Genomic DNA, 21,010 nt, shown 5'->3' on the forward strand with positions numbered 1-21,010 from the left:
ATGTTTTTGTATCTAACTTTGCTTAAGGTTTTTTTATTAAGAAAAATTTTATATTAATATAGTTGAATTTATTGTTTTCTTAAAGCTTTATATGTTTAACATCTTATGTATTTATCTGTACGTTCCCATAAGAAATATGTTTTTCACTTTATTTTTTTAATGTTTTTACTTATTTCTGAGAGAGAGAGAGAGAGTGTGAGCAGGGGAGGGTCAGAGAGAGGAGGAGACACAGAATCCGAAGCAGGCTCCAGGCTCTGAACTAACTGTCAGCACAGAGCCCGGCTTGAAGCTGGAACCCACAAACCATGAGATCATGACCTGAGCTGAAGTCGGACGCTTAACTGACTGAGCCACCCAGGCACCACTGTTTTTTACTTTAAAGTTTCTGCAAGACTGGAGGGTTTAACTTGGTACCACATTGTAGTTTTAATTTGTTTCATTGGATTACAAATGAACTTTTTTCCCCAGATGGTTATTGAATATTAATTACCCTTTTTTGTGAAATGCCTCTCCAAGTTCTTTGTCATTTCCTATCAGTTTAATTTTACTCAATTACTTTTTAGAGTTCTTTAGTATTTGGAAATTCATCTTCGTCAACTATATATGCTGCAAATATCTTCCTCTGGTCAAAGTTTGCCTTTCAGTTTCTTATGGTGCCCTTTGTTCAGCAGAAATGCTTAATTTCAATATATCGATATTATCATTTTTCTTTACTGTATGAGAAATCCGTCTCTAATCTGAAGTCAAAAAGATATTCTCCTATATTGTCTTCTACACATTTTGTACCTTTACCCATCACATTTTTAATACTGCTGAATTTATTTTGCATAAGTGATGAATACAATTTGATTTTTCTATGTGTGTGAACAATGATCCTAGCATCATTTATTGAATAATCATTTGTTCCTCACTTATTTTTCATAGTGACTGTCAGAAATCAAGTTTCCATCTGATGTAAGTTCTTTGGTCTGTTTCTGGGGCCTTCTTTATTCCACTGTCTATTTCTCTCTTTACCACAGCCACACCAACTTAGTAACCAGAAACTTATATATGTCTTGTTATCTGGCAGGGAAAAATCTTCCTATTTGAATTGGGGAAGGGGTTCAGAATTGCCTATTGTTCTTGGCTCAATATTCTCCCAATAGATTTAGAATCAGCTTGTCAAATTCCATGAAAATATCACTGATGATCTGATTTTGCAATAAATCTATTCAAGGTTTTGGAGAAAATTAACAACTTTAGATTAATATCTTCTTATTGAGTATCACATTATATTCTTATTAAAATTGCTTTAATATATTTTGGTTCAATTCAATGATTTATTCTATAAAGGGCTTCCAGAACTTTTATTAAATTTTGAGTCAAAATTATTCTCTAACTAATTTTACTAAGTTATTTGAAGGTTCTGTTAGGCTTTCTGTGTAGAAAAACATATTATACATGAGGCATGAGAAATTTCTTACATTTTCCCCAAACAACAGGCTTTTCATGTATCTGCTTTCTTTCATCCCTTAGTACAAGAACTGTAGTGGAGACCTGCTGCTTGTAAATGAGATGTTTTAATGTGTCACCAGTAAGGCTAAGGTTGCTCTAGGTTTCGTTGTAGATGGCTCTTACCTGTGGGAGAAAGTTCACCTCCATTTTCCTAAAAGGTGGTAATTGTTGCCATCTGTGTTGTTAATCATGGAAGAATTTTGAACTTTTTGAGTAGTATGTCTATATCTTTTGATGTGATTAGATAATGGTCTCCAGCAATATATTACTATTGATAATTTCATTAATTTTCTGATATTAAACAAAAATTACATTCCTATAATAAATGCTAAAGAAAGAACGCTAAGGCTTCTTACTTTATTGTTGGTTTCAGCATATTTTCTTTAGGATCTTGGTATCTATACCCATGCACAAATGTGAACCTTTACATTTTCTGTTTTGTGTTGTTCTTGTCTGAGTTTGGTATTGAAAATATCCTTGGTATATTAAGGCATCATGTTTTCTCTTTTCCAACTCTCTGAAAATGTTTCTATTAGATTGGAATTTTATTTGGAGAATATTGTCAGGAATAACAAACTAAAGCAGCTGGGCCTGGTACTCTTCAGTGAGATGCTATACACTATACACACACACACACACACACACACACACACACACACAGAGGTATGTTTGTGTCACCACTTATGCTTTCTAGAAAAACATGGAAACTTTATACTGAAAATATTGTGTCTCTGCCTAACAGGTCCATTTGGTGAGTATAACAGGGTATTCCAGAAATGTAAAATCATGAATCATGATTCTGTTGTATATTACCCCCAAATGATCAGCACATACCCATTTATATATAAAAAAAAGATCAGATTTATATAAAATTCTGAAGCACTATTTTGTGGCTCAGAGGGCCACTATCTTTAGAGCTACTTAGTGGGACACACAGACCACACGTATAAAATCAGGGTGACATAATACCTCAAGAATTTTGAAGATCCCTGGAGTTGCCTACAAACTATGGATACTCAGACTGGTTATGATTTGGATAAAACTCTAATGGTTTACTCTGCTTGGAATTGCTCTAAGTATCATGCAGAGGTATTCATGGCAATCCCAGATGGGTGCTCATGGTGAAGATGTCATTATAGAGGAAAAAGGGTTAGTTCTGGCAAAAAAAAAACAAAACAAAATTTAAAAACCCTAACACTTGCTATTCTTTACATTAATTAAAAGTAATGCTACCAGTCCTCTTGTGGGTTAAAAACAAACTCAAATAAGTGGAGCTCTCTTTGTTTACCTATTGGCACACAATGAATTACATGGCAGGTGATAACATAAAATTCATAGGAGCAATCTGGAACAACAAAACGTTAAAAAAAAAAAAAAGAAAGAAACCTCATAGAAATAAAAGGCTGAAATAAATTTATTTTGGCACTAACAACTGCTTTCCAATGCCTGCATACCTAGCTGTTTCCCATTTGGGCTCTATCTGTGGATGCCACACTATCCTGCTATTACAGGACAGGCTTTGGAGACTTTCAGTTTTCACCTGAATTTGTATAAAACTCAGTTATTACTAAATGAATGAGAACATAAATATCAAGGCAAGCTGTCTGCACAAAGATTCCAAATTCTGACTTTGTCCACATCAACAGAGATACTCAGAAAATGATAGGTAAAACTGTGATGTTTTAGGATCATTTGGGTATCTTGATATACAGAAAGTGTAAGGTGTATTTAATGAGAGAGATCATGTTAAAAGTCCTAGTTTTGTTCACATGTCCATTTGTACAGATTAACCATGTAGTTCAGGCTCATAAAGATATTTACAGAATTAGCATCCTTTGAACATATGAGAGTTTTTCTTTTCAAAATAAAAAAAAAAGATTGTAGAAAGTTCAAATAAATCCATAAACAATGTATGAAGACCATCAGGTACTCTCTGTTTTGTGCAACTTCCCTAGTGATTTTTATTTTCCATAAAAAAACAATGGAAATGTATTCATTTGATGACATCATATCAAAAATCATAGGGGGAGGGAATAAAGGAATTAAATAAAAGTATGGCTGGGATGATGAGTCCCTATCCTCTCACATTCCATCAGTTAGTGATCAGCACAATGTGCCAGGAGGAAACACAGTCTTTCTGTCTCTGACTAACAGCAGTAGAAAGCCCATCTTCTCTTCAGAGAATAGTCTACATAGCAATGAAACACCTGAGGCATAAAATATGACAAAAAGGCAGAATTAAGGTGTTCACCTTTCTTCCCCAAAGAAACATGAGTTTATCTTGCAACTGACAGCAGATTTTTAGATAAGTGAATTTCCATAAGGATCAGAAAAGTTTAAATGGCATATGGATTGAGTAATGATTGAGTTTCTAAAGGAGAGGGTTACACAGAAAATATGCACGTGTAAAAATGAACATGACCTTAAAGAAGCAAAACTAGTATTAGATATACTATCCACATGTTAAGTAAAATGCCCAAACATCAAAACAAAATAGACTATTAGATTAAGTATTTCAAAGCTTACAAAAGTTATTTAAATGTGGTAAAAAGGGGGCACCTGGGTGGCTCAGTTGGTTAAGCATCTGACTTCAGCTCAGGTCCATGATCTCACATCTGTGGGTTCTAGCCCCACACTGAGCTGTGTACTGACAGCTCAGAGCCTGGAGCCTACTTCAGATTCTATGTCTTCCTCTCTCTCTTCTCTCCTGCTTGTGTTCTCTCTGTCTACCAAAAATAAACAAACATTAAAAAAAGTTTTTAATGTGGTAAAAAGATAATTCACCAAGAGATCTGGTCTTATTAATTTTCTAAATCTTACCATGAACTACTGTTTTATGAATTTTTTTACAAAATCAAAAAACTCCAATATAGGTAGTTCATTTGTTATCAAGTTATTTCATAGTTTTATATTTCAATTTCTGTTAGAATGTTTACAATGTACTGATAAATCAATTCAAATATTCCTGCCTTTTAATACATCCATAACAATAGAATCTTATGACTATTGTGTTTACTAAAGATATGTTCTTGGTGACATTTTTTTATTTAGGATTTTCTAAAAGCCTCAGGTGTATATTGGTACTCATTCTTTTAGTGATTTTTAGGAATCACTTAGGGCATGATTTTTAGTGTCATTTAGGTCAAAATGACAACCTCAGTAACTTTTGACCTTAGGATTTCTTATTATTTTCTGAAAAATATATCTTCAGAGTGAATGAGGAAAGCTCTTCTTAACTACTCTATTTTTTTTTTTTTTTTGGAAGAAGGAATTTGATAGAGGGGTTATTTTTGTATCTATTTCTTAGATGTAATTTTCGTCAAACTACATATGCATTCAATACAAGAATAATTTATTTTCTTTTCCCTTCTGTTTTCTTCACACATACTTTAAAATTTCAATTATTTTTGCTTCATTGAAACCAATAGAAGGGATTAACACATGAAGAAGTATTCTCCCTTCTTCAGAGGAGCAAATGCTAGTAAAATACAAGCTACTTGAAGGTTATAAAAAAATGGGTAAGAGAGCTCTCCATATCATTTCTAGCTCTGATATATTTAAGTCTTTTTTTCATTAGTGACAAATCAAATATTTTTGAAATATACTTCATCTTGAAGACATTAGTTTTATTCTAATGTATTTTCTATCTGATTAAGTATCTTTTCCATTATCTCTTTTTATCTTTTGAAAACCTTCTGAAGTGGAAGAGAGGACATGATTCGACATTGGGGAACAGATGCCCTGAGATATTTTTTAAATCATAAAAAATGCTGACTGAAAAGTAAAACAGATTTTGCAATAATTTATTTTCAGAAGTCTTGGCAGCTTATTCTTCAGTTTCAAATGAACAACATAGTGTTTTTTGGTTTCCATTAGACAGGCAATTTAACAATATTGTTTCCCTGTGTCATTGGAATAATTAACATTGGCTAGGCTCACAATAACAGTTTCAATAAATGCAGATAGTCACCTCAGGATATTAATCACCTGATTTGTATTGAAGTATTAAGCAAAGAAATATTCTAAGATACAGGAAGTTTCCATGTTTTATGCATAAATTATAAATAGAATAATTTTTAATGTATTCATGCTTTCATTCTTTCATTCCCAATTCTTTCTTTGACTACTGACCTCAACTATAAATCAGAAGACCCGTGCTAAGTGTGCAAAATTAATTAAGACAGAGTCTTTGAGTTCAAGGAACTCGTAAGTTACCTGGTAAGAATTCAAAGCAGAACAATGTGATAAACGCGATTCCAGTAATATTCACAAGCGGCCGAGGATGCTGACCAGATGGAGGAAGAGCAGAAAGGTCCCAGAAAATGTTTGTTTCACAGAGAAAATAATCTAAAATCAGCTCCTCAAGAATCTGTAGAGATTACCATCTAAGGGGAGAGAGGTTGAGGGGTAAGTAAGGAAGAAGTCATATTCATGACAATACGTAAACATTTCAAAATCTGCAAGAGTTTTATTGTCCCTCGAGTGTAAAATGCATAGCGCTGCTAAGAGGTAAATTCTAAGACATTTGGGCTTGACATCTGTAGGTGATTGGGTTCTGGAAGCATTTTAAGTGAGAATTACACAACAAGCTTTGTTTTAGAGTGTTAGTTGACAGTGATATGGAGAAATAACTGAGAGAAAACAAAAGTGATATTAAAGTTGTGGAAAGAAGGTGCGCCTGGGTGGCTTAGTCGGTTAAGCGTCCGACTTTCGCTTAGGTCATGATCTCGCGGTTCGTGGGTTCGAGCCCCGCGTCGGGCTCTGTGCTGACTGCCAGCTCAGAGCCTGGAGCCTGTTTCAGAGTCTGTGACTCCCTCTCTCTCTGACCCTCCCCTGCTCACGCTGTCTCTCTCTCTCTCCTAGAAATAAATAAAACATTAAAAAAAAAAAAGTTGTGGAAAGAAGTAAACTAATACTGAAATTGAACACAAAAGGGCATCTCAGTACACTTCCAAGTCTCTGAATTAAATGTGTTGGACATGACTGTGCCATTCATTAAACTAGCATTAAAAACAGGAGAAAAAAAAAAACACTTTCAAGAGAAGTCCTTGAAATATTGATCCTTATCAATATTGATACTGATACACCAATATGTAAGGCACCATACTGTGTACAAGAATACAGTGGAATATGAGCAATATGTCTGTAATTTTTTAGTTCAGATCGGAAATAACACATAATTTAGAATGTAAAATTTCAGGATAGGTATGATAGGTTCCAAATGAGTGTGACAGATAGTAGTATCCCCTAAGTATGTTCAGAGGATGAAGATTCCATCTCTCTGAAGAGGTGGGGAAAATTAGTAAAGAGATATTATAGGTGAGTAGAGGAAAACAAGTCTGAGCAGGTGGATGGGCTCAGATAACCAAAGTCTTGTATGGTAGGTGGAAGCAGAATCCAAGAATTTCAATGTTTCTACTTCTCTTTGGCCTCCTTCCCAGAGTGTGAGGTGTCCCAGCCTTCCCTGATTCCTTCATTCCCCCTCCATCTGGGTTTTCTCTTTTTTCTTCTCTCTCACTCTCCAGAACACCAACTATTCTATGCCAGGCCTTAGCCTTCTCTTAAGAAGGCCTTTGTGACAGCTGATACAGAGGCCCTAGGGACGCCCAGAATCTTCCTGGACAGTATGTGCTGCCAATGTTCTTCATTTCACTTCCAACAACTTCAGAGAGACATGTTAGTGAATGTCTATCTCATACCAAATAAAGTGCTACGAAGTGGCAGTACAGAGTGAAAAAGGCCCCTGATCTCAAATACAATTTAAAAAAAGACTTTATAATTTGAAATTATAATTAATTATTATTTTATAATTTTATAATTTATAATTTACAATTAAAAGAGCCTTTCAATATAATTAACCAAAGAATTTATGTGCATTCAATAGTACAGGTTCGAACCTGGAGATAATAAATACATTATTTTATTTATTTTTTTTTTAATTTTTGCCCCTGAGAGTTCAGCGAATTCACCTTGGACTCCAGCCCTGTTCCAGTGGAGGAATTTAAAGTACTGTCCACCTCAAGTGTATTTTATTATTATTACTATTTAAGTCTCCTAACAGTCCCATGGACTGGATATTGAAGGTGGTGCTGCTACCATTAGTCAGATTCCTCCTCTTTAAGTTCTTAGAGCTAATTGCTAGCTTGGAATTCTTATAAATTCAATGACTGAGATTTCACATTGAGAAGAGAAATATTCTCAGGAATGGTGTTCTGTACTACTCTTTCCTTAACTTCTCCTTTGAGTATTTTTTAAAAACTTTATTTATTTATTTATTGGGGGGGAGGCTGGATAGAACAAGTGGGGGAGGGGCAGAGAGGAGACACAGAATCCTAAGCAGTCTCCGCGCTATGAACACAAACCCAGTGCAGCTCAATCTCAGCAACCATGAGATCAATGCCGGAGCCCAAATCAACAGTTAGAAGCTTAACCAACTGAGCTGCCCAGGTGCCCCTTCCTTTGGCTTTTAAAAGGAAGCTAACTCCATGGTGGAGGTAATGACTGTGTCACCTACTCCAGTTACTCAGATGTTGAATTTCTGATATCCTACACAGAGAGCTGAGAAGTATAGAATGCAGAAAAATCACAGCCACCCACTGTAGTTAGTAAAGGGCCTACTATGCATTATTGTATTCATTTTTCTACAGTTGCTTAAAGATTAGGATAAAGTTCAGTTAAAAGGGAGATTTTGCGGGGCGCCTGGGTGGCTTAGTCGGTTAAGCGTCCGACTTTCGCTTAGGTCATGATCTCGCAGTTTGTGGGTTCGAGCCCCGCGTCAGGCTCTGTGCTGACTGCCAGCTCAGAGCCTCGGGCCTATTTCAGAGTCTGTGTCTCCCTCTCTCTCTGACCCTCCCCTGCTCACGCTGTCTCTCTCTCTCTCCTAGAAATAAATAAAAATATTAAAAAAAAAAAGGAGATTATGTGGACATAATTTTTTATTTAGAAGAAACTTCTTTCTCAGAGTTTTTTGGGCATTGATTGATTTTATCTGGTACCTGAGCAGCTACATTAAGGAATTCCTTGATTACTGAAAAGAATCGTGATTAATAAAATTAATTTACTATTTAACATTTAAGAATCTCATTACAGAATCTAAATTTAAGATTTCAGAATTCAGCATTAGACCGTGTAACTTGAAGCTGACATTTGGTGAACAGCGACTTCACGTATTAATGACTGGACCCATGTTGGGGGATTAACTCTGCAAACACAATGTGTATGTCTTCTGTGGCTGATTTTTATAAATAAAAGTGACAGAGGGAATTAAGGAATACTGAATTCTTACAATGAACCAGGCACATTTATATTCTCTTTTAGAGAAACCTAACCAGCCTGTAAGGTTGGTATTTCTATCTTTATTTATATCTATGGAAATTGAAGTTTGGACAGATTAAATAATTTGCTCAAGTCACTTATGTAAGAAGGAAGGAGCTGGAGTTTTCTCCTACTGTCTGCTGACTTCAAAGTGCCTAGTGTACACATCAGAAAGCCTCAAGGCCAAGATTCTAGCTCACTGAGGAATTTAATTTCTCTGACTACAACGTCCTCATTTTTCAGGTGTAAACAGTATATCATCTATTTACATTAAAAATGTCTGTGAGAAGGGCCCCTGGGTAGCTAAGTCAGTTAAGCATCTGACTTAACTGAAAAACAGCAAACAACTTCAAGGAAAGCATTTAGAGTATGGATAGCCACATTAGGAGGGATTTGTAAATTTAATTTTAATGGAATTTTTTCATTTTGGGGGGCATTTTATGTTGGGCATTTGTAAAAAGTAGCATCCTACTTAACCTGTCTTAAACTGTCTTTTGTAAAGTAGAATTGCGATCCACGTATATACTCTTTTTCCTCTCCAGCAAAGCTGAATATACCATCGTGCTTACTTTGTTTTGAAGCCAGATATGATCATTAAATGGCATCCAGTCTTTTTTTGACCTGAAAGTTTACTTGTCTCATCTTTCCTGGCCATTACAATACTCAGCAGTCTGTTTTCCTGACATCTTAAGACCTCATCATCACTTTAAACTGATATACCCTTCAGCATCTATACAGTCAAGCAGAATAGAATGTTGTACCCTGTTGAATGGTCCCTTAAAAAAACAGTAAACAAATGTTTGGGGCGCCTAGATGGCTTGGTTGGTGGAGTTCCGACTCTTGATTTCAGCACAGGTCATGATCCCAGAGTTGTGAGATCAAGCTCTGTGTTGGGACCAGTGCTAATTATGGATATTGCTTGGGATTCTCTGTCTCTCTCTCTCTCTCTCTGTCCCTCCTCCTGCTCATTTGTGTGCGAGCTCTCTCTCTTTCTCTAAAATAAATAAAGGGAACCGTGTGGCTCAGTCAGTTAAGCTTCATCTGACTTCAGCTCAAGTCATAATCTCACAGTTTGTGAGTTCAAGCTGTGCATCAGGTTCTGGGCTAACAATACAGAGCTTACCTGAGATTCTCTCTCCTTCTCTCTCGGCTCCTGCCCCACTTGTGCTCTCTCTAAAAAATAAATAAATAAATCTTAAAAATTAATTCATTAAAATAAATAAAATTAAAATAAATAACAAAACAGAATAAAATTTAAAAAGTTTATTTACTCAACAAGTTACATGTATATTATATACATTATTATATATAATTAAATGTGTGTGTTGTGCACCTTCTTGTCCTTTTTCTTTCCCTCTTCCTTTTTGGTTTCCATGGATTTTATAGTTTACAATGTGAAAATCCATCACATATTCCTTCTTTTCCTGAAGTGAGAGTTAATAGCATCTGTACTCTTGGTACCAAATAAATGTTGCCTGATGGGTAGGGTTACTAGGTATAATACATGATGCCCAGTTGATTTTTTTTTTGAGAATAAATTACAATTCAGTTATTTATTTTTTAATATAACTGTTTTTTATTTTTTTATTTAAATTCCACTTAGTTAAATACAATGTAATATAAGTTTCAGGTGTACCATATAGTCATTCAATGTTTAATTTCAGATAAACAACACATCATTTTTACTCTAAACATGTTGCCTGCAAATATTTCACACTTATATTAAAAAATCATTTCATGCTTACCTGAAATTCAAAATTAATGTGATGCGCTATATTTTTAATTGCTAAGTATGGCAAACTTACTAATCATCTGACATTTGGAAAAATTCTCAGTTCGAAGGAAATATATATTTTAGGGGCAACTGGGTGGCTCATTTGGTTAAGTGTCCAACTCTTGATTTCAGCTGAGGTCATGATCTCACAGTTTGTAAGTTCAAGCCCTGCATCAGGCTCTTTGCTGGCAGCATGGAGCCTGCTTGGGATTCTCTTTCTCCCTCTCCCTCTCTGCCTACAACCCTGCTCAAGTTCTCTCTTTTAAAAAAAAAAATTACAAAGGAAATATATATTTTATTTATATTTTCTAATTTAAGAAAATTTTTTTAAATTTTTATTGTTTTTATTTCTGAGAGAGAGACAGCATGAGCAGGGGAGAGCCAGAGAGAGAGGGAGATACAGAATCTGAAGCAGGCTCCAGGCTCTGAGCTAACTGTCAGCACAGAGCCCAACGCGGGGCTCAAACCCAAGAACCGCGAGATCATGACCTGAGCCGAAATCGGGCTTAACAGACTGAACCACCCAGGCGCCCCTAATTTAAAAATTTTTTTGAGAGACAGCACACAAATGAGGGAGAGAAACAGAAAGATAGAGAATCTTAAGCAGGCTCCATGCTTAGCATGAAGCTTGATCTCATGACCTCAGGATCATGTGAGCCTAAATCAAGTGTCGAGCACTCAACCAACTGAGACACCCAGGTGCCTCAAAAATATATATTTTCATTTTGACTTTTTATGTGGTGACAGTATGTGCCTGCTTCAGATGGCTTTTATCCTCTTTCACTGATTCCATTTAATATGATCATTTTTGCTTCTTAATTATTACCCCTTTGGCTCATTCTGGGACAACAATGGAGAAGATGAGAGTAATTTTCTCATTATCTGGAGGTCTACAGTTAGTTAATAATTTTATATTATTTTATTCAATTTTCAAGTTAGCCCCTTAGGAGGGTATGATTATACATTATTTCTTCAAGAATTTGCTTGTTTGTTTGTTTGTTTGTTTTAGGGGTGCCTGGTGGCTCAGTCGGTTAAGCATCCAACTTCAGCTCAGGTCATGATCTCACGTTTAGTGAGTTTGAGCCCCATGTCAGGCCCTGTGCTGATAGCTCAGAGCCTAGAGCTTGCTTCAGATTCTGTGTCTCCCTCTCCCTCCCTATACCCCTGCTTGAGCTCTGTCTCTCTCTGCCTTTCAAAAATGAATAAATATTAAAAGTTTTTTAAATTGTTTTTTAATTAACAATAATTTTCTATACTGATACTTAGAATTAAGACCTCTATCAGCTTTTAATCCTCCTTGAAAAATTAAAGCTATGATAGCTTTGCCCTTTTTCTTTCACTGATATGTTCTATGCTAAGTTACTATGTGTTCCATTCCATGTTTGAAAATAAATATTGCTACTGTTCTTTAATTATACTTTTGTCATCTTTTCTCAGAAGTTTTCAAGGTCATAGAATAGTGGAAATTAATTTTTAAACTTTACAGATGGGTAACTATTCTTTCTGGAAGTTATATCCTCTTTTAAAATGATAAAGGAGTCTCTCCTTGGAATATGAAAATTTATACCTTGGAATGTGTTCTCAGATACCACCCTCACCACAACCACAAAATTACGGTTTTATCTAAAACTGTTATTTTATTTTCAAAGACCTATTCCTAAGAATTTTCCACTCACGGAAATAAAATACCTTATAAAATATCAGAAGAGCAAACTCCATGAAGAAATAATTGCTCTGGTAGTCTGCCTGTATATATCATACCCTACAGAGTCTCTTTAGAAAAACAAAACAAAACATCAGCAACTAGTAAAACCAACCCAGTGAGAGAGGTCAACAAATGCCAATCACTTTTAGCTTTTAAATTAAATCTGTAATCTTAGGAATTTACCACTGCAGAACCTTGTAAATTTATCCTTAGAATCATAATATAGATGAAACCATGTTACAGCCTTTGAAAAAAATCTCTTCCTCTCTGATTCAAGATCAAGGTCTGTGTTGCTGTTTTATGTACAGGAGTTGTCTGGTGATCTTAGTATATTTCCTTATAAAGCCCCTTATTTTTAAGGAATTTAGGTGTTAGCTCTAATTTTCTAATGAAAATTTGATGTTTATTGAATGAATCGTTGCTTATTTTTCAATATATTGAATGAATAAATTTTCATTCTTCACATTAAGCATAAGCAGCTTTATTTTATAGGTTTAAAATTTATATTTTTATTTGCATTATTTGGATTATTTTGTGTAATTTATACTATGAAGCTGATGTTGGGGCCATTGAAGGAGCAGACATGACATTTTTACACCAAATGTTTGATGAAGATTAAGCCAAAAGAAAATAAAGTTAATCCAAACTGAATGATCTAAAACATCTACGTGAAATTACAAAAGAACAAAAAAGAGATTTTTGTCATCATCATCATTTAAAAAAATTTTTTTGCATTATTAAAAAGGAAGATCATTTTATTTTGCTCAGTTAAATTATGGGAAAGCTCTGGGAACCAGAAAAATCACATGGAGTCAATAAATGAAAGTACAGATACAGTATCATTCAACTGCCTGAGCAAAGAGTTAGAGTGCATGACCTCTTCAGGTAACCATTACCTCCTATGAAGTCAACTCTAATGAAATGATTTTGAGGAGTTTATGGTTTTAGACAGAGCCTTAGTACCAAAGAGGTCAACTTAAGCAGCTCTCGATAATCACTCTCATAAAAGTGGGCATTTGTGGGGGAGAACTGCCAAATGTCCCAGGAGACCTATATCTTTAAAGAATGAATCGTGTCCTACAAAGGAGCTCCTCTCCACATTTTCATTCATGCTCTACGGTTTGCATAAAGACAGAACTGAGTACTGTGACCCATCCCTCCCACAAACATACTTACCTGGGAAATAAGAGAGGAGAAAGGGAGTTGTGCGTGGGTGGCTCAGTCGGTTAAGCGTCCGATTAAGGCTCAGGTCATGATCTCACGGTTCCTGGGTTCAGATCCCGTATCGGGCTCTGTGCTGGCAGCTAGCTCAGAGCCTGGAGCCTGTTTCAGAGTCTGTGTCTCCCTCTCTCTCTCTGACCCTCCCCTGCACACACTGTCTCTCTCTCTCTCTCTCTCTCTCTCAGAAACAAATAAAACATTAAAAAAAAATTTTTTTTTAAAGAAAGGAGAAGGGGATGGATCTTTGTTCTTTGATCAGAGATTAAAAATCTAACTCAATCTAAACTTTTCTAAATAAGGTCATTTTAAAAGTGGTCTACTGAGAAACATTTAGATTTACCCTTCTTGGCCCTTCTCTACCTTGAACACTTTTTCCAATTTTTCTATTTTGTTTTCTGTACTCCTGTTTCTAGTTGTCCCATTTTTGAATGCATATTTGATGCATAAAAATAGAGATGAAAACCAACGTGTCTGTCCACTTGTTTGTACCGACCGCTGACTACTGGATTCATGTTCTGTCCAGGCACTGAAGGAGCAGTATTTGGGCACTCTGTGGAGACACCTCACATCAGAGCAGAACCCTCCCAAGACCTCAGGTAAGTTTTGGTTCTTCCATGAAGGTCAGACTTTCCATCACTGTTGATGACCCTCGGTATGTAAAGGAGTAAAATGGAAGATGTGCTACATACGTGCATAAAGAGTTGACATTCCCTGCCTACATGGTAAATGCCAAGTATTTGATCGAGGGCAAGAAAATGTATATTATTATTCTAACCTCCTATATATTTTTACCCCTAATAAACATACAACGAATATAAAAATAAATATACCAGACAGTGGGAGTGTGGAAAATGCAGTTATAGAGGAAATTTAGAAGAGGATTGATAAAAATAAGGATTCCAGAAAATCTGACATACAATGTAATACATAAAACATATAGGCAGAAAGAAAGAGGAGGCAGAGAGAAGGAAAAAAGCTATAAATGGTCAGGGAATGATATGTAAAGGGAAATATAAAGCAAATATAAATAGTAATCAGAAAAAGGCAGAATTTAATTGCCTGATGCTGGATTCCTCAATCTAATATTTCCAATGGAATGGACTGCTTCCTGACAATGTAGTGTTTCTAAGAGACACAGTTGTATGTAACAGCCCTCATTACCCAAAAAATTGTGAGATGACAACTTTACAGGGAATTCTCCCCAAGATAATCACAGCAACTGTTAATAAAATTTGAAACGTTAAAAATCTAGTAACTAGTAAAATCTAGTAAAATCCATAATCAATGGATGTTCTTGATTCAACAAGCAAGGTTTGGGTTCAAAGATATTTTATATAACTTATCACTGTAATCATTTCACAACTTTTACATATACGAAATCATTAGGTAGTACATCTAAAACTAATAGAACTTTATATGTCAAAAAAAGACATTTTATACAATTAGTTTCTGATAGATAAATTACATTCCAAAATACATTTCTATAAGATTAAAAAAAGACAAGAATAATGATATCTTAAAAATAAATCACATAATAGAAATCATTTTCAAAGCTGAATCGAAGTAGCAACCTGGGAGACAGCCTTTGTTTTAGAAAACACAATATAAATGTTAAGGAAAACCAAAATTATTTCATAAATATAGGTCCAGTCCTTCTTGTTTGAATGAGAGGAAAAAACTGCTCAAATGAAAGGGGAAACATAAAGCAAAACAATTTAAATTTTTAAAAAGTCATACTTTCACAACAGTAAGTTTTTCAGACCTTTATAAGTTCTGTGATGAAATTTTCTAAGAAATGCAGTTTCTCACTATCTCAATATTTCAAATTCAAACAAGCTAGTTGTCAATAACAGAAGAAGGTGACCATGATCCTCATGTGATCAAGACACTTTTTATTAGACAAAAATAACAACTGCTCAATGCCAAAATCCCAAATCAGTGCCAAAGGATTTAGACGGGTTGAAGAGTATGTGTAAATAGCATTTCATAATGTGTTATGGTGTTAACTTGTAGCTCTTTTCTCAATTAGGAATTCCAACATTTTGTGTGATTATTTTATCCCTCCTCATCTAATAAGGGTGCATGTTCCCTTAGACCAGGATCTGCATCTTCTTTATTTATCTTTAGTGCTATAGCAGTCAAAATGTATCTCACATATAATTGTGTCTGATAAGCATTTGTTAATGTGAATTACTGTAATAGCAAAACTCAATAATGAGAAGGCTGAGTGCATGTAACATAAAGAATGTGGTAGTAGTTATCGCATTGTTAGGGCCCATGCAGCTGACATTGACTCCAATTGCCTTTGAACTGTGTTTTAATATAGATGCCAGAGTTCATTCATTCATTCCATTAAAAAATTATTTAAATTACACCATTCTAACAGAAACTTCTTTTTACACCATTCTAACAGAAACTTCTTTTTGCCTCTAACATTTTAGTAATTATATACTCATTTTATGATTTTCATTATGAAAATCTATTGCTAAAAAAAAATAAGAAATGTTGTTTTAATTACCTTGCTGACATGTCTCAAAATTCATAAGTTTGGATGTGAATTAAATGATAATCAGTGTATGGTCTTTCTGGTTTTTATTTTCTAATTATTCATCAATTATTTAAATACTGCACGAAGCTGAGTTTATCTGCTAGTGCTAAAAGCAAATTAGTAACCCCAAGATAAGTGTTACTGATCTAAATTCGAAACTGAGACAGAAGCAAAGCACAGTAATGATGCGGGTATTCAATTATTCATTTGTGTACATGAAGATTAAAAGCAGAGTGTCTAAGAAGATCTTTACAAGTCCTGCTGACAATTTTCCTTTCAAGGCAGTAAGAAGTACTCTTAGTCGACACCTAATTCTAATCAACAAGGTGAGATTGGTTGGCCAGGTAAATCAAATGGTAATTTGGGGAGTAAGTAGATGTGCTGTCTTTAATTTTGTTTTTGTTGAGAACAAAAGCCTTTAGAAAGATACATTTCAAAAAGTTTGTTAAAGAGTATCAGGGATGTTTTGGTGTGGACGTGAAGTAAATTTCTATAATTGATGTATTAAACAAATGTTTGAGGAGTGCACTATGTGCCAAATTCGGTGCTACTTTCCATGTGCAATTCAAACCTACACATGTAGATTTTCTATCATGTCTTATATAAAGTTGTATTGTTTTTTCAGTAGGGGCCTATGTATTAAAAAGGCTAAAACAATGTATATCAAAGAGTCAATAAGGACATAATGGTGTATTTGCCCAGAATAGCACAAATGTGAACGTTCTTCCTTTTTTATTTCTTAAATTAACATAGCTATATTATCACAGTTCAAAAGAGTTTCGGCACTGTATGGTGAGAAGTGATGAAACCCGTCTATTGCCCAAATATTGTTTGGACCTGAGTTTCATTAACTGTTCCAAGAAGAGAAAAAACAAACAAACAAAAATGAATCTGGTTGGGATCAGTAAAATGAATTAATATTTAATGATGTAGCTGGAATCTTTTCATCATGTTTATTCTTGTGTGAATATAATTTTGAACTAAAATATTAAGTTTTGCAGGATCCAAATTGATCTCCGAAAACATATAGCTCTCATTTATGTCAATACTGTGTTCAAGGAAAAGCCACCATGTATAAGGTAGTAAGGATTTTGCACTGAGATGTTTTGTCAATAAAAGGTTCTCCTCTCCATTCCCCTCTCTCTTCTCTTCTTTTTCTTTCTTCTCTGCCTCTCTTTCTTTCTTCTTCCCTTTAACTATTTCATTCTGTGTTTGTATTTATATATTTATTTAGTTAATAGCAGATTATCATTATCAGAAGCTTGCATTAGTGTGTAATCTTGGGAACATAGAGAAACAATTGATCTAGAAATTTGTTTGATCTAATTCGAAGAGACCATAATTGAAGGTGCAAGTAGGCAGAAAACAAACCAACCAAAAAAATAGAGGCCACAGAAACAATGTGATTTGCAGTTGAAGAAAACTCAACATAGCTTGAAGTGATAAGACAGTAAAATTGCTTGTATATTCAGGTCACAGTTTGTGTGGTTTTTTTCCTTAAAACATTTTTCTGTTCAATTTTCCAGTCAACCCATCACTGAAATCAAAACTAATTCATGAGTGCCCACTAAATGCATGACATTGTGTTAAATATTTATGAAGAATAAGAAACATGACGCTTAAGTTCTGCCTAAGTTTGTATTTAGTAATTGCATCTCACAACTTACTTTAAAAGGAGTTTGAATTCTGTTCTCAGAATGTTGAAAATTCTTCTAGAGACTTAGGGCACTCGTTTCCAAATTAAGAATTGTATAACACCATAAAAAAGCCATCTTGTTGCATCTTTGGAATGTAAACACAGTAAAAACAGAATTTCTTGGAGAAAACAGGTAGCAGGGTGACTCAATACCAACATTACTTGCTTTCTCTACTATAATCTCTTGGTACCCACTATAAAAACTAGTCTGAAATCCGTTGCTATAATTGCTATAACGCTTTCAAAATGAACACAGTAGTACTTCACTAATTCCAATGACTAATCACATAGGAATTCACAAGGCTTACAAATAAACATGAGTTTCATTTTTCAACAAGCCCCTTTAGAGAATGTTTTGTAATAAAAATTAAAGTGAAACCTCTACTATGTTGTAAACTCTCCTCAAGGGAGGGTTGACAATTGCTATATAGGAGAGAAACAGGGCATCATTTAACCGTTAATACTGTGTTGCCAAGAGTCTACTTACTAGATTGTGCTAGAAAGGAATACACTTTTAGACTAATTTGAGTTCCAGAGTATTTTGGAATGTTTGAGTTCCATAATGTCTCAGGCCAGGACTTCTATAGGAATTCTAGGCTTTTTTGAGAAGTCTAGAGTATCTAGAGAAAATCAATAGTAAGATTGATAGTAAGAGACTTAGATAGTAAATTTTATCATGTCTTTTTCTGTATGAATTTGGGGCTTTCCATCTTGTTTCAAAGGTTATCATCTTTTGTATTAGGATATTTCCAGTATTTCTTTTTAATTTTCTGTCATTTGGATTTACACTAGGTATTTCTTAGTTTTATGTTTTGAATAAACATAGTGGGAAGTTATGTTTTGAATTTTCTTGTAATTTTCTCTTGAAAATTACAGTCTGATGATCTCTTGGTTTGTGAGCTCAAGCCCTGCTCTGGGCTCTGCACTCACTCTCCCTCTCTCTCTGCACTTTGTGGGTTTCTCTCTCCCTCCCTCCCTGTCCCTTGCTCTTTCTCTCTGTCTCTCTCTCATAAATAAATAAAATAAATAAATGAATAAGTAAAATTTGGTAAAAATAGGAATTGCTTATTAGTTTAAAAAAATAAATAACAAATAAAAGTCTGATAAATGTTGCACATACTTTTATCCCCAAAATGTTTTAAGTTTCAAGAGACTCTATTGAGATTCTTGTTGGGATTTTACTACATATGCTTATTCTTTTTTTTAATATTGGATTTTTTATGATATGGAAGTAGATTTGTTTTATCTAAGAATAGCTCAGATTCTTGAATTTTCAGATAAATAGTATCAGATGTGCTTTCTAGACATCCCTCTTCCAGAAATAGCTGTAAAATACAGACATTGAGTGTTATAGCATTTATATTAATATGGTAATTTAGCAATGGAATCATATATATTTTAGAAGCATCCCTTTATGTCATTAGTATTCTTTTTAAAATTTTTTAATTTTATTTAAATCTAAGCTGATTAACATATCACTAGTATTCTTTATTGAATTTAATACAGTCAAGGAGAGTCAAACATTAGCATCAGTTAACAGTTTTCCTATTTGGATCTGCATAGGTGACGTTTTATAAATATTAACCAAAAACAAATGAAATGGATATTCCTATAAGATCTGAGACCACACCTTATTATGAAAATTCTCAAACATATTCAATGTTGAAAGCATCTTTCAGTGACCACCTATCTACCCCCAGATAGATTCCTCCATTATCCTTCTCTTCTATGTCTTTAATCACATATGCACACCTTCTACTAGCCATCTGTTAAGTATCCTAAGTTTATGCATTTGAACATAAATTGTATAAATCTGTACACTTTATCTGATCACTTTGGCTTGTGTATCATTAACTAGTTTTCAAGATTACTTACAGTTTTCTTTTACTATAAAATAAATATACAATGACATTCAAAAAATTAAGGGCGCATTTCCTGAGTTTTAACAAATCCATATACCTGTGTAGCCCCAATTCCTGTCAAGATATAAAACATCATCATCACTGAAGAGAGTTCTCTTATGCTCCTTCCCAGAAATCACCACCACTATCCACCGGAAGGAACTTTTCTCTCACCCTTTTCACTCGGGATTAGATTAGAGTGACTTAGTACTAAATATAAATCAACAATACAATACGTACTCTTCTTTGCAAAATTTCTTCCACTTTACATGATGTTTTTGAGATCCATCCCTGTTGTTGACTGGGTCACAGTCAATAACTGTGTCCTGCTTTCTTGCTGATTAGTATTCTAAGAATATATAATATTTTATGTATGCATTTTCCTAATTGATAGACACTTAGGATATAGCTGCCATATATTAAGCTTTATATTAAAATGCCAGAGCTTTCCAAAGTGATTATATCATCTTCTTCTAAAAGTGAATGAGAATTTCAGTAGCTGAACATCTTCCCTGATATTCAGCATTAGCATTCTTATGAATTTGAACCATTCTGGTGGATGTTTAGCATTATTTCATGTTTTTAATTTGCCATTACTTGATGAGTAATGATATTAATGACTTTTGCATGTACATATGGAACAACCATATGTATTGTTTAGTGAAGTGTCCATTTATTTATAATTGCCCACTTGTTTTAATTCTGGGTTATTTTGGAATTTTTTCTTTTAATTTTCATTTTTTAATGTTTATTCATGTTTTGAGAGAGAGAAAGAGACAGAGCATGAGTGGGAGAGGGCAGCAAGAGGGGGCGACGCAGAATCTGAGGCAGGCTCCAGGCTCTGAGCTGTCAGCACAGAGACCATTGCAGGGCTGGAACCCACGAACTGTGAGACCATGACCTCAGCCAAAGTCAGATGCTTAACTGACTGAGCCACCCAAGCGCTCCATGTTTTTTGTATTTTTATTTTTGTATTTTTGTATTTTATCTTTGAGCTAGAGGATTATTTATATATCCTGGCACCAGTCCTTTGTAACATGTGTAACATCTGTATTTTGTGGATATTGCCTCCCAGTCTATGGGTATATTCATTTTATTGATGGATTTTGTAATTTTTTAAAAATGTTTTATTTATTTTTGAGAGAGAGAGACAGCATGAGCAGGGGAGAGTCAGAGAGAGAGGGAGACACAGAATCCGAAACAGGTTCCAGGCTCTGAGCTAGCTGTCAGCACAGAGCCTGACGCAGGGTTCAAACCCACAAACCATGAGATCATGACCTGAGCTGAAGTCTCAACTGACTGAGCCACCCAGGCACCGCTCTATTTGTTATTCTTATGCCAGCTCAGCATTGTTTTC

General features: G+C 34.6%; 1 protein-coding gene across 1 annotated transcript in view; it reads left to right on the plus strand.

Moving 5' to 3' along the window:
* SGCZ (sarcoglycan zeta) overlaps positions 1 to 21,010 on the plus strand; it is a 459,011-nt gene that overhangs the window by 417,025 nt on the left and 20,976 nt on the right. The window contains exon 5 of the mRNA XM_039221153.1: positions 14,032 to 14,104. Coding sequence (XP_039077084.1) covers positions 14,032 to 14,104 — 73 coding nt within the window. The remainder of the gene's footprint in view (positions 1 to 14,031; positions 14,105 to 21,010) is intronic.

This window comes from Hyaena hyaena, unplaced genomic scaffold, assembly GCF_003009895.1.
Source record: "Hyaena hyaena isolate Hyena2069 unplaced genomic scaffold, ASM300989v1 scaffold_17, whole genome shotgun sequence".
Taxonomy (NCBI): domain Eukaryota; kingdom Metazoa; phylum Chordata; class Mammalia; order Carnivora; family Hyaenidae; genus Hyaena; species Hyaena hyaena.